General features: G+C 36.2%; 1 protein-coding gene across 3 annotated transcripts in view; it reads left to right on the top strand.

Annotated features, from left to right (window-relative positions):
- FBXO3 (F-box protein 3) overlaps positions 1–13,055 on the top strand; it is a 33,563-nt gene that overhangs the window by 7,853 nt on the left and 12,655 nt on the right. For all 3 annotated transcript variants that reach the window (XM_003830389.5, XM_008955859.4, XM_014346771.5), the window contains exons 4-6: positions 8,076–8,190; positions 10,712–10,916; positions 12,190–12,235. In XM_003830389.5, coding sequence (XP_003830437.1) covers positions 8,076–8,190; positions 10,712–10,916; positions 12,190–12,235 — 366 coding nt within the window. The remainder of the gene's footprint in view (positions 1–8,075; positions 8,191–10,711; positions 10,917–12,189; positions 12,236–13,055) is intronic.

Here is a 13,055-nt window from a genome sequence, read left to right as displayed (position 1 = left end):
AAAGCAGATAGGCATTGGACTTGGAGAAATTTTTATGGAGCATCTTGAAATTAAGATATATTGTTGTCACATATTTTCAAATCTCATATTTACCTTAAGTTTTGGCTTAGAATTTTAGAGTTGGAAGGCAACTTAGAGACTGTTTAGACGAGGGGTTGGCAAAATTTTTCTTTAAAGGACCAGACAGTAAAATTTTAGGCTTTGTGGGACACATGGTCTCTGTCACAACTCTTCAACTCTGCTGTTGTTGTGGAAAAGCAGCCAAAGATGATGCATAAATAAATGAGTGTTGCTGTATTCCAATAAAACTTTATTCATTCAAGGAGGCAGCAGGCCAGGATTTGGAGTGTGGGCTATAATATGCCCATCCTGATTTATGCTAGTAAGTTGAAGAAACATACCCAGAGAGTTTAAGTGACTCATGCAAGGTATCAAACCAGTGACCAAGATACAACTCTAATCTAGGCTTCTTGGCTCCTCATAACTTTTTCACTGTTTCCTTCTATGAGTAGGTTAAGGGGAAAAGAAAGTAAATAAATATTTACTGAGTATGAGTAAAGCACTTTATTAATCCTCACTGTAATTCTCTAAGGTAGGTGGTATTATCCCCTTCTTGAGGATGAAGAAACAGGATTAAAGAGGTGAAATAGCTTGCTAGAAATCATGCAGTCAGTGTGTATCAGTCCATTCTTGCATTGCTATAAAGAAATGTCTGAATCTGGGTAATTTATAAGACAAGAGGTTTAATTGGTTCACGATTCTGCAGGCTGTACAAAAAGCATGGTGGCATCTGCTTCTGGGGAGGCCTCAGGGAGCTTTTACTCATGGGGAAAGCAAAGTATGAGCAGGCATGTCACATGGCAAAAGCAAGATCAATAGGAAGAGGGGGAGGTACGGCACACTTTTAAATAGCCAGATCTCATGAGAAGTCACTCACTATCTTGAGGACAGCACCAAGGGAAGGATGCTAAACCATTCATGAGAAAAAATCCACCCCATGATCCAATCACCTCCCACCAGGCCCCCCTCCAATATTGGGGATTACAGTTCAACATTAGATTTGGGAGGGGACAAGTATACAAACTATGTCAAAGTAGTAGAGCAAAGATTAACTCTGGTCTTTCTGCCTCCCAAATTCTATTACAGTTGGATACCTCTTTCAACCTTGATTTTACTGTATTGTAAACATACATTTCCTTTTAGTTTTCTTTTTGCCATGTATATTTTTGTCTCTCTTCTTCAAGAAATTCTTAGTTTGTTAATGTTACATGTTAAGTGTCTAACATGTGGCACATACCATATAAATATTAGTTTCTTTCCTCATCCAGTAGTTCAGGTTGCCATTCAGCTTCGTTTCTTTTATACTAAAATTTCTCTTTTTTTAAAATGAACTTTTTATTTTGGAGTAATTTGAGATTTACAGAAAAGTTGCAAAGAGAGTTCAGAGAGTTCTATACACCCCTCACCCTTTACCCTTATATATCCCACTGTGGGACATTTATGAAAACTAAAACATCTTCATTGGCACATTACTATTAACTAAACTCCAGACTTCACTTGAATTTCCCCCGATTTTCCATTATTGTCCTTTTTCTGTTCCAGGATCCAGTCCAGAATACCACATTGCATTTAGTTGTCATGTCTCCTTGGTGTACTCTGATCTGTGGCAGTTTCTTTGTCTTTTATGACCTTGACAGTTTTTTTGTTTGTTTGTTTTTGCTTTTGTTTTGAGACGGTCACTCAGGATGGAGTACAGTGGCATGATCTTGGCTCACTGCAACCTCTGCCTCCCAGGTTCAAGCGATTCTCCTGCCTCCGCCTCCCAAGTAGCTGGGACTACAGTCACGAACCACCACACCTGGCTAATTTTTGTATTTTTAGTAGAGACAGGGTTTCACCATGTTGGCCAGGCTGGTCTTGAACTCTTGACCACAAGTGATCTGCCCGTGTAGGCCTCCCAAAGTGCTGAGATTACAGATGGGAGCCACCGCACCCAGCACCTTGACAGTTTTGAGAGAGTACTTGTCAGGTATTTTGTATTAGGTTAGTGCAAAAGTAATCGCAGTTCCTCAAATCAGCTTCGTCTTGATATTTTACTGATGATTAGACTGGAGCTGGAGTTATGTTTTTTTTTTAGAAAGATAACTGCAGACGTGAAGTGCCCTTCTCATCACATTATATCCCGCGGTACATGCTGTCACTAATGGTTTTAAGTAGCATACAGAAATAGGCATAAATTGTAAGTGCACAACTCATTGAATTATCACAAGGTAAACATGTCCATTGTAACACCCTCCAGATCAAGAAGTAGAATATTATCTGTACCTAGAAGCCCTCCTCATAGTCCTTCCCTCTTTCACAGAGGCAACCACTATTCTGATTGTTAATGCTATTGAGTAGTTTTCTTTTTTGAACTTTATGTAAGTTGTAGATTATTTTGTATGGATTATTTCTACTTTGTTTGTGAGATTCAATCTTTTTGAGTATAACAGAGTTTGTTCATTTTGGCTGCAGTATAGTACTCCATTATCTGAGTAGACTATTCCTTCTACTGTTAATGGATATTTGGGTTATTTCTATTTCTGGCTATTACAAATAATGCTGTAAATTTTTATATACATTGTTGATGTCTATATGAGTATATTTCTACTGGGTAAATATCTGGCATTGAGTTTGCTGGGTTATAGAATTGCTTATGTTAAACTTCAAAAGATGGTGTTTATTTTTGAAAGTAGTTCTACCAGTTTACATTCTTACCAGCACTTTAATGTTGTCATTCTTTTTATTTTAGCCTTTTTGGCAGGTGTATAGTGGTGGTTTTAATTTGCATTTCCCTAAGGATGTAGAATAATGACAGTTGTATTTCTATCTTTCCAAGCCTGGTATATCATGTATTTCTTTTTCTTGCCTTACTGCACTGGCGAGGGCCTTCAGTACAGTGTTGGAGAGGAGTAATGATAGGATAGCGGGCATCCTTATCTTTCTGATTGCAGAGGGAAAGCTTTAAGCATTTCACCTTTAAATAAGATGTTTGCTGTAGGGTTTTTTTTTTTTTGTAGATATTCTTTATCAGATTGAAGATAGTCCCTCTGATCCTAGTTTGGGAAGAGGGTTTTTGTTTTTGTTTTTTAAATGGATAATTTCTATCAAATGCCTTGTCTGCATTATGATTCTCATGATTTTTCTCCTTACTCTGTTAATGCAGTGAAATGCATTAATTGCTTTTCTGAATGCTAAACCAACTTTCTATTCCTGGAATAATCCTACTTTGATTGTAATATATTATCTTTTTTATATGTACTGGATATAATCTGCTAGTATTTTATTGGAATTTTTACATCTATGTTCATGAGAGTTTGGCCTGTAATTTTCCTTTCTTGCAATGTTCTTGTCAGGTGTTGGTATCAAGATGATGCTGGCCTTATAAAACGAGTCGAGAAGTGTTGCCTCTTTTTCTGTTCCCTGGAAGAGTTTATGTAAGCTTGGTCTTATTTTTTGCTTAAATGATTAGTAGAATGCACCAGTGAAGCCATTCAATTCTGGAGTTTTCATTGTAGGAAAGTTTTAAATTATGGATTCAATTCCTTTATTAGATATAGGACTATTTTGATTTTCTATTTATTCTTATGTCAATTTTGATAAGTTGTTTTCTAGGAAATTGTCCACTTCATCTATTTTCAAATCTATTGACATGAAGTTTTTCATAATATCCTCTTATCTTTTTAGTGCTTGTTGGATCTGTGGTGATACCACGTTTTCCATTTCTAATATTAATTATTTATACTTTTGCTGTTTTTCTTCATCAATCTTGCTAGATGGGGTGAATTAATTTTATTAATCTTTTCAAAGAGCTGGCTTTTGCCTTTGCCAATCCTTTACTGTATGTTTGTTTTTTATTTCATTAATTTCTTTGATGTCTTCGCTTTGAATTTACTGTGATTTTTTTTTTTTTCCTGACTTGGGATCATTGCTTAGATCATAGATTTTCAGCCTTTCTTATTTTTTTAAATGAATTTAGAGCTCTCAATTTCCCACTAAGCACATTAGTTTGTCCCATAAGTTTTAATACATTGTATTTTCATTACCATGCAGTTCAAAGTATTTTCTGATTTCTTTGATTTCTTCTTTAACCCATGAATGATATAGAAGTGTATTACTTAATTTCTAAATATTTTGGACTTTTAAAGTAATCTTTTAAATATAATTTATATTTTAATTCCACTGTGATCACAGGATATACTTTATGTGAGTTCAGTCATTTAAAATTTGTTAGGACTTATTCTGTGGTCCGGTATATGATCTATTTTGGTCAGTGTTTTGTGTATACTTAAAAACAATGTATTTTCTGCAGTTACGGAGTTCAATACTGTATATATAATTAGGTAAAATTTGTTAATCTTGTTCAAATCTTCTACACTCTTACTGAATTGTGTATTTTGTCTGCCTGTTCTGTTAGTTATTGAGAGAAGTATGATAAAATCTATTGCTGTGGTAGGCAGAATTCTGAGATAGTCCCAAAATTCCCACCCACTGGTGTACATGCCTGGTATAATGATCTCTCCTTGAGTGTAGGTGGTACTGTGAAAATAACTGATTTTCTTCCATTAGATCATATTATATGAAAAAGGTGAAGGGATTTTGCATATGTAATTAAGGTCCCAAATTAGTTGAATTTGAGTTAATTATTAATCAAAAAGCAAATTATCCTGACTGGGCCCCACTTAATCAGATGAGCCTTTAAAAGGGACTGGGGGCCCTTCCAGAAGTCAGATTCAATGTGCCTCTCCTGTTGACTTTGAATAAGCAAGCTGGCATATTATGGAGAGGGCCACATGGTAGAGAATGGTGGGTGGCCTCCAGGAGCTGAGGGCCTCAGTCCTAAGGAATTGAATTCTGCCAACAACCAGTGAGCTTGGAAGAGGATCCTAAGCATACGATGCATAAGATGAGATAGCAGCCCCAGTTGATGCCATACTTTCAGCCTTTTGGGGCCTGAGCAGAGGATCCAGTTGAGTCATATCTAGACTCCTGACCTACAGAAACTGTGAAATAATAAGTGCTTTAAGCTGCTAATATTACAGCAGGAGAAAACTACAGCCACTGTGATCGTAGATATCTTTTTCCCATTTTATTTGTCATTTAAAAATATATTTTAAAGCTCTTATTAGGTACATAAAATTAGAATTGTAACACCTGTGTAGTGAATTTAACCTTTTTGTTATTACGAAAAGTCCTCCATTAGCTCTAATAAAGTTGTTTGCCTTAAAGTCTCATTTCATGTGATTTTAGTAGAGCTACTCTAGCTTTGTTTTCTGTATTTACTTTAAGATGTGTCTTGTATATAATTTTTTGTTTTTTATCTGATCTGTCAGTTTGTCTTTTCATTAGATTATTTAGTCTATTCATATTTAATAGATTTACTAATGTGTTTGAGTTGAGCTATACCATGTTTCTGTTTTTCTATTTGTCCCACCTGTTCGCTGTTCCATTTCTGTAATCTTCTTAATTATGTTTTATTCCATTCTCTTCTCCTTTCTTTTTTTAGTGATTAGAGATTAAAACATTGCATCTTTGACTTTTTAAAGTCTAATGTAAATTAGTATTTTTTCCACTTCCTGGACAATGAAAGAACTTTAGAATGCTTTAACTCCAATCACCTCCCGCCTGCCTTTTGATTTATTGTTTTTGTGATTTTGTTTTTTAACATATTTAATTTCCCTGAAAACATTCTTATTTTACATATTCAATATTCTTTTAGACTACCTTCATATTTATCTTTTCTGGTTGCCCTTTATTCCTTCCTGTGTCTTCATGCTTCCATCTGGGATCACTTTCCTTCCACATGAAGAATTCCTTTTGGTATTTCTTCTAACTGCTGCTGCTGAATTTTTCTTTCATTTATCTAAAAATGTATTTATTTCATCTTCATTGTTGAAGATATATTCACTGGTTATAGGGTTTTGGTCAGCAGTGATTTTTCTTTATCAGTTTGAAGATATCATTCTTCTGACTTCTATTATTTCTTTTCTTTTTAAAGACAGGGTCTTGCTTTGTTGCCCAGGCTGGAGTGCAGTGGCACAGTCATAGCCCATTGCAGCCTCCAACTCCTGGGCTCAAACAATCCTTCCAGCTCAGTCTCCCGAGTAGCTGGGACTACAGGTGCGACACCATCCCTGGCTAATTTTTAAGGTTTTTTTTTTATAGATGGGGTCTTGCTATGTTGCCCAGGCTGGTCTCGAACTCCTGGCTTCAAGCCACCCTCCCACCTCAGCCTCCCAAAGTGCTGGGATTACATGCATGAGCCACTGAGTCCAGCTAACTTCTATTGTTTCTGTAGAGAATTTAGCTGTCAGTCTTATTGTTTCTCTTTTGAAGGTAATTATACCCTCACTTTACCCACCACACTGCTTTTAAAATTTATCTTTGTCTTTGATTGTAGCAGTTTTCCAAGATGTATCTAGATAACTTTTCTTTGTAATTTTTCTCCATAGGGTTTATGGTGCTTCTGAATCATCGTTTGACATTTTCATCAATTTTGGAAAATTCTCTGCTGTTATCTCCAAATACTGCTTCTACTTCATTCTGCTTTTCCTCTCCCTCTGGGATTCTAGTGCATGTATCATAGACCTTTCTGCCATGTCCTCCCATATGTGTCTTAGGCTCTTTTTGTGTTTTTCCATCCCTTTTTGTCTTCTGACCTGGCTTCCAGTTTATAATTCCCTCTTTAGCTTTAAAACTATGATTTGCTGTTAAACCCTTTCAGTGTATTCTTATTTTAGTGTTTGCATTTTTCAGCTCTAAGATTTCCATTTGATTCATTTTTATAGTTTCTAGTTCTCTGCTGAAATGCTCCATCTTCATTTAATTCATTGAATATATCAGTTGTGGTTATTTTTAAGTCCATGTTTACTAACTCCAATAATGATGTATTATGGATTTGGTTCTATTTTCTATTTTTTCCTCTTTCTTTAGTCAGATCTTGTCTTGGTATAGGCCTAGTTCTTTTTAATTTATTGCTAGACATAATTTGAATTTTGGGGTAATGTTATTTTCTTCTAGAGATTACTTTTGCTTTTGGCTAGCAGCTAGTCAATGGGCAGATCACTGTAATGCAATCAGAGATTGATATGATTGAAAGCTGGGCTTTAGTCTTTGTGAGAACTAGTCTTATTTTCAGTTCATCCTTTTTCCTAGGATGTCAGTCAGAATCCTAGCCCAAAAACCTTGGGTTTTACCAGGTCCCTCTCTCCTTTGTGGACCCTGAACTCTGTTTGTTTTGCCCTCTAGCCCTGTGGTACTGCCTAAAGCTTTGCTCAGCTTCTTGGCCACTCAACCTCATATTTGCTTTCAGAATTGACAGCAATTCTTGTCTAAAGACAAGGTGGCTTCCGATGCCTGGCTCACCTCTCAGTCTCTCTCTTCTCCTGGACCTCTCTCCCCTACCGTTGTGACTCTTCGAAAGTCTTCAAGCCAATTTTTTGTTTTCACTATTCAGCAAGAGGTTTAGTCCAACAACCTGGTGGGCTGTTGCTGAATGTCGATCTCATCTCTTGGTATTTGTCATTATTTCCCACTTCTCAAAGCTAGAATATGTGGCAAGTTTACAAATATGCAAAATAGAGTTCAAGTTAATGGCCTCCTCACACATGAACCATACCTTATGTCCTATATTTCCCATTGAGAGTCAATGTTAAAACTCTTAAATAACATCAGTTTAGAGAACTTCCAGGGGTTTTTTTTTTTATTATTTATTTTAAATAAAGCAGTATGAATATTTTAGATTTAGGAAATTTAGAGGTTTGTGTTATAACGTGAAAACATTATTGTGGATCTCATTGGTGCCCACTTTCCATGTTTTACTAAGTGCCAGTGTTTTCCCTGTTGGGAGGAAACTAAGAAATTTGCTTTCTCAGTGCTTCAAATTAGTTTTCAATTCATTTCCTTCTATTTCAGCCATATATTTTGGACAGAATTCACTCATTCCAAGATTGTTTCATTAGTTAGCAGATAGATTGCATTTCTTCTTAGATTTAAGGCGGTTTCTTCACAATTCACTCTTTTTTGTGCCTTTATAGAGGGTGCTCGAGAGGAAGACCTCGATGCTGTGGAAGCGCAGATTGGCTGCAAGCTTCCTGACGATTATCGATGTTCATACCGAATTCACAATGGACAGAAGTTAGTGGTTCCTGGGTAAGATATTCAATGTTTTGGTTATTTTTAATGATGCAAGTTATTTTTTAGAATGAAAGTAAATAAATTGTATTTGTAGTTACCCTTAACAAATTAAAGAAGCATGGGAATTCCCTCTTTCTCCTTTATAGCAATCCATAAGACAAAATCTATAGCTTGAATTAGATTTTACCAAAATAAATATATCTCATAAAAACACAATTTTTAATCAATATATTTGTATAGTTAAAATGAAGTCTGGTATGGGATGGGGGATGGGACATACAGTAAAGGTATGTGCGATATATTTTAACCAAATTCTTCAGAACTCTTGAAATGTGTATCTTATTACATACAGGCCAGGCAAATTATTTTGGGAGCTTGACGCAAATTCTACCTACTATACATGTAAAGAGCAATCATTTGTCCAGAGCTGCATACACTACACTAAATAAAATTGTTTTGTCATATTAAACACAGTCTATAATTGAATGGCCTGTTTAAAATTTAATTCTAAAGAATGAAGTATTTATTGTGGAACTTTTTTTTTTTTTTTTTTTTGAGACAGGGTCTTGCTTGGTCCCCAAGCCTGGAGTATAGTAGCGTGATCTCAGCTCACTGCAGCCTTGACTCCCCTGGCTCAAGCAATCCTGCTACCTCAGCTGTCCCAGTAGCTAGAAGTACAGGCGCACCACCATGCCCGGCTACTTTTTTGTATTTTTTGTAGAGATGGGGTCTTGTCATGTTGCCCAGGCTGGTCTTGAATTCCTGGGCTTAAACAATTCCTGCCTCAGCCTCCAAAAGTGCTGGGATTACAGATGCAAACCACTGCACCCAGACTTTTTTTTTTTTTTTTTAAGAGATGGTGTCTTGGTGTGTTGCCAGGCTAGTGGTATTTAACTCCTGGGCTCAAGCAATCCTCCTGCGTCTGCCTCCCAAGTAGCTGGGGCTACAGGCATATACCACTGTGCCTGGCTCAGCTTTTTTTTTTTTAAAGATTTGTTTTATAAACTTTTATTATTTTAAATTTTTATTTATTATTATTATTATTATTATTATTATTATTAGAGATGGGGTCTTACTATATTGCCCAGGCTAGTCTTGAACTCCTAGGCTCAAGGGATCCTCCTGCCTCAGCCTTCCAGCCACTATATCCACGTTACATTGTGGAACTTTTGGGTAAAAGTAGACCATGCAGTAGTCATCAAAACTCACCCACAGTTTTAGAAGGCATATATGCTTTGAATGGGTCTACTCCTTTTGTACTTTTATGAAAGTAAGCTATTTCAGAGACATTGTGCTTGTGAAATGCTAATAAGAATTTAAGGAGAACTTTGCATTGTTCTTATTGGAACCTGGTGTTCCTTTGTATGTGAAGAATCATGTGAGGCTCTGTTACAATTTCAGATGAGGGTTGAATGAGTACAGGGAATCCCAGAGGTGATCACATTGAGATTATAAGGTAGTATTCAGAAGTCAAATCTTGGGGGCAGGGCGTGGTCGCTCACACCTGAAACTAGCTCTTTGGGATGCCAACGCAGGAGGACTCCTGAAGTCAGGAGTTCAAGACCAACCTGGGTAGCATAGCAAGATCCTGCCTGTCTCTATAAAAAATTAAGTTAAAAACAATTTGCCAGACTTGGTAGCATGCACCTATAGCTCCAGCTACTCAGGAGCTGTGGATCTCTTGAGCCCAGGAGTCTGAGGCTGCAGTAAGCACTGCACTCCAGCCTGGGTGACAGAACAAGATCCTGTCTCAAGAAAAAAGAAAGAAATCAAATACTAGGCATGGGTCAGACATAGAAGTCAGTTAGGACTAGATGACCCTAAATTATTGGCTATTTTTTCCTATTGAACTGAAACTTGACAAAGTTGAAAAATTGTCAGATTTTAAGAGCAAACAGGAGAGAACTTTGTTAGAAGAGTTGCCCAGAACCGACATGACCGATAGGTCATAAATTGCAACACAGGGATTTTTATCTATACATGGCTCAAGCATTGAGACTTAGGAATCTCATCAAGGAATACCTTGATACCTGTATTGCTATATATATATTTAATGAGATTAATCTATACCCCAGGCATCCAAGTTTTTGAAAATTTGGACAAGGTTTAAGCTGCTTTACATTTATACTGTCTGGTTGCATAGGGTAAGCTAAAGGTTGTATCAAGATAACAGCATCAGAGAATTTACTTCTTTAAACATTAAATTGGCCACACATACATGGCTAGCAAAACACCAGCAAATCAATATATCATGGCAGGATAGATTCTTGAAAACAGTAAAACTGTATTTCTTTTTAAAACATTGCCATTTAGACATTTAATTAATTTTCAATTTAAATCAGAATCTTTTTTCCAACCAAAAGAGTTTGAATTAAATATTTAGAAATTATAGTGCTTTGGGTATTCCTGATTTAGAATTGTCATGTTAATTAGTACTTATAAAGTTGTGAGTGGGAAATTATTATTCATCAGAAAGATGAAGCACAGCTCTTTGGCACTGCCGTGTATTACATGTTTAAGTCTGTATGCTCCTCAGGTTATTGGGAAGCATGGCACTGTCTAATCACTATCGTTCTGAAGATTTGTTAGACGTCGATACAGCTGCCGGAGGATTCCAGCAGAGACAGGGACTGAAATACTGTCTCCCTTTAACTTTTTGCATACATACTGGTTTGAGTCAGTACATAGCAGTGGAAGCTGCAGAGGGCCGAAACAAAAATGAAGTTTTCTACCAATGTCCAGTAAGTAGAACGTGTGTTTAAATATGGCATTAAGATGTGTTCTGGTGGTTGTATAAATGCATGCATTAGGTATTTTCAGGATTGTAGAATGGGTATAGAATATTATGCATTTTAGTTATAGACCTCTCTAACTAGAGTTAATATTCTGACATAATGGCATGGAACCCAAGAGAAAACTTGACAGTTGGACATAAAAAACTGGTGTATATACAGAGGAAAAGCTGCAATTTGTCTTAAGGTATTTTAAGGAAAATTAATGAGGAGCTTTTTGTTGAAGTAATTAATTGTAATATGTGTTTCAGACTTTCCAAAAATTTAGCCTTTGAACATCCTTTGATTCATGCTTTGAGTGCAATAGAAACTTTTAAAATTTTGTTCAGTGGGTATTTGACATATCGAAAAATGTAGTTCTTTTTTAGGAGACTTTTATTGTTTTAATGTAACCCCAGAAAATATGGTATTGGTTTCATTTAATAAAAATGAAAACATAATTTTCAGTTATCAGTAATTTCTCAGTTACACAACCTCTGCCTTCATTTTTGCCTAGATATGAACTTTTTACTTTAAAAAGGAATTTAAAATAGAAAATTCTAAATTTTGGCTGGGTGTGGTGGCTCATGCCTGTGATCTCAGTACTTTGGGAGGCTGAGGCGGGTGGATCAACTGAGATCAGGAGTTTGAGACCAGCCTGGCCATCATGGCGAAACCCCACCTCTACTGAAAAAAAACCACAAAAACTAGCCAGGTGTGGTGGCGCATGCCTTAGTCCCAGCTACTTGGGGAGGCTGAGGCAGGAGAATTGCTTGAATCCGGGAGGCGGAGGTCATAGTGAGCTGAGATCGAGCCACTGCACTCCAGCCTGGGCAACAGAGCAAGGCTCCCTCTCAAAAAAAAAAAAAAAAAAGAAAATGCTTTTCATAGTTGAGACATGTGACTCTATATAACATTTTACATATTTAAAGAGCTTTTATAGCTTTAACTTTTTAAAGCATTTTCATACTTTTTATCTCATTTTTTTACTTGATGTCTCTGTAAGGTTGTAGGATGGTAGCTTGGTCTCTCCATTTACTGAAAGAAGTGAGCAACCTAGAACTGTTCAGATCTCTTGACTCTGATTCAGAACCCTTTCTTCTAGGATAACAAGCCATATATCTTCTTATCTCAACTTTATTTTTATCTGTTTTGCCTCGTCTCCAGGGAAAGATACAGATAATGAACAATGAAAAATTAAGTAAAATGTGTTTTTATCGATTGTATTCTTTTTCTCACCTAGGACCAAATGGCTCGAAATCCAGCTGCTATTGACATGTTTATTATAGGTAGGAAAGAAAAAAGTCTTTTTTCCCCCTTCTTCTTCTTCCTGGATGTAATAAAAAAATTAAAATGGTAAAAACTTTTTCAGCTACTTTAGCAGCTGGCAATTTCATACTTGGATTTCTTTAAGGTTTGCTGGTTTATAAAGTACTGCATCTAGGTTTTCATTAGAACCGTTTTTGTATTGAATATTTTTAATTTTGAAAAAAGCCAGTCCATATACAATCTCACGCTCTGAGGACTCTTCTATAAGGCAATGAAATACGTAGAAGTGCTGTGAATGTGTATATATTTTTCTTAACATGCACATGTATTATTCATTATATTCATGTATAATTGGGGATACAGATATATAAAGCAACTTTAAACTTTTTCTCTTTTGGTGCTAATGCAGTAGCATTAAGATACTAAATCACATTAGAGACCTCCAAAGCAAGTCTTTAGGGACTAATATAAACTCTATGCCTCCTAAACTCCTTGGTACAACTAGTTTTTCTTGGCCTTAAAAGAGTATTTCTTATAGGTTTTGAGAACCCTTCAATTTGTAAGTAACTACAGCTCACCCCTTTGCTATTTATCCCATCTTGTCTTGTTTGGATTTTGATCATCCAGAGAAGATTCCTCCAGACTGTCCATTCTGCTTTTTAAGGGTACTGACTGACATATATTAAACATCTCCATATATGAATAGTAAAGGGTCCTTGTAGACTGAGGCATTTGTATTCACTTCTGTCTTCTCATTGGAACTTTGAACAATGTATAAGTCTCTATTTGTTCCATACTATGGCACATTCCACGTTCATGGTGTACTTCATAATATCAAGA

The sequence above is a fragment of the Pan paniscus genome, chromosome 9 (assembly GCF_029289425.2).
Source record: "Pan paniscus chromosome 9, NHGRI_mPanPan1-v2.0_pri, whole genome shotgun sequence".
NCBI classification, from domain to species: Eukaryota; Metazoa; Chordata; class Mammalia; order Primates; family Hominidae; genus Pan; species Pan paniscus.
The sequence above is the reverse complement of the archived record's forward strand: the minus strand, read 5'-3'. Positions and strand labels throughout refer to the sequence as shown.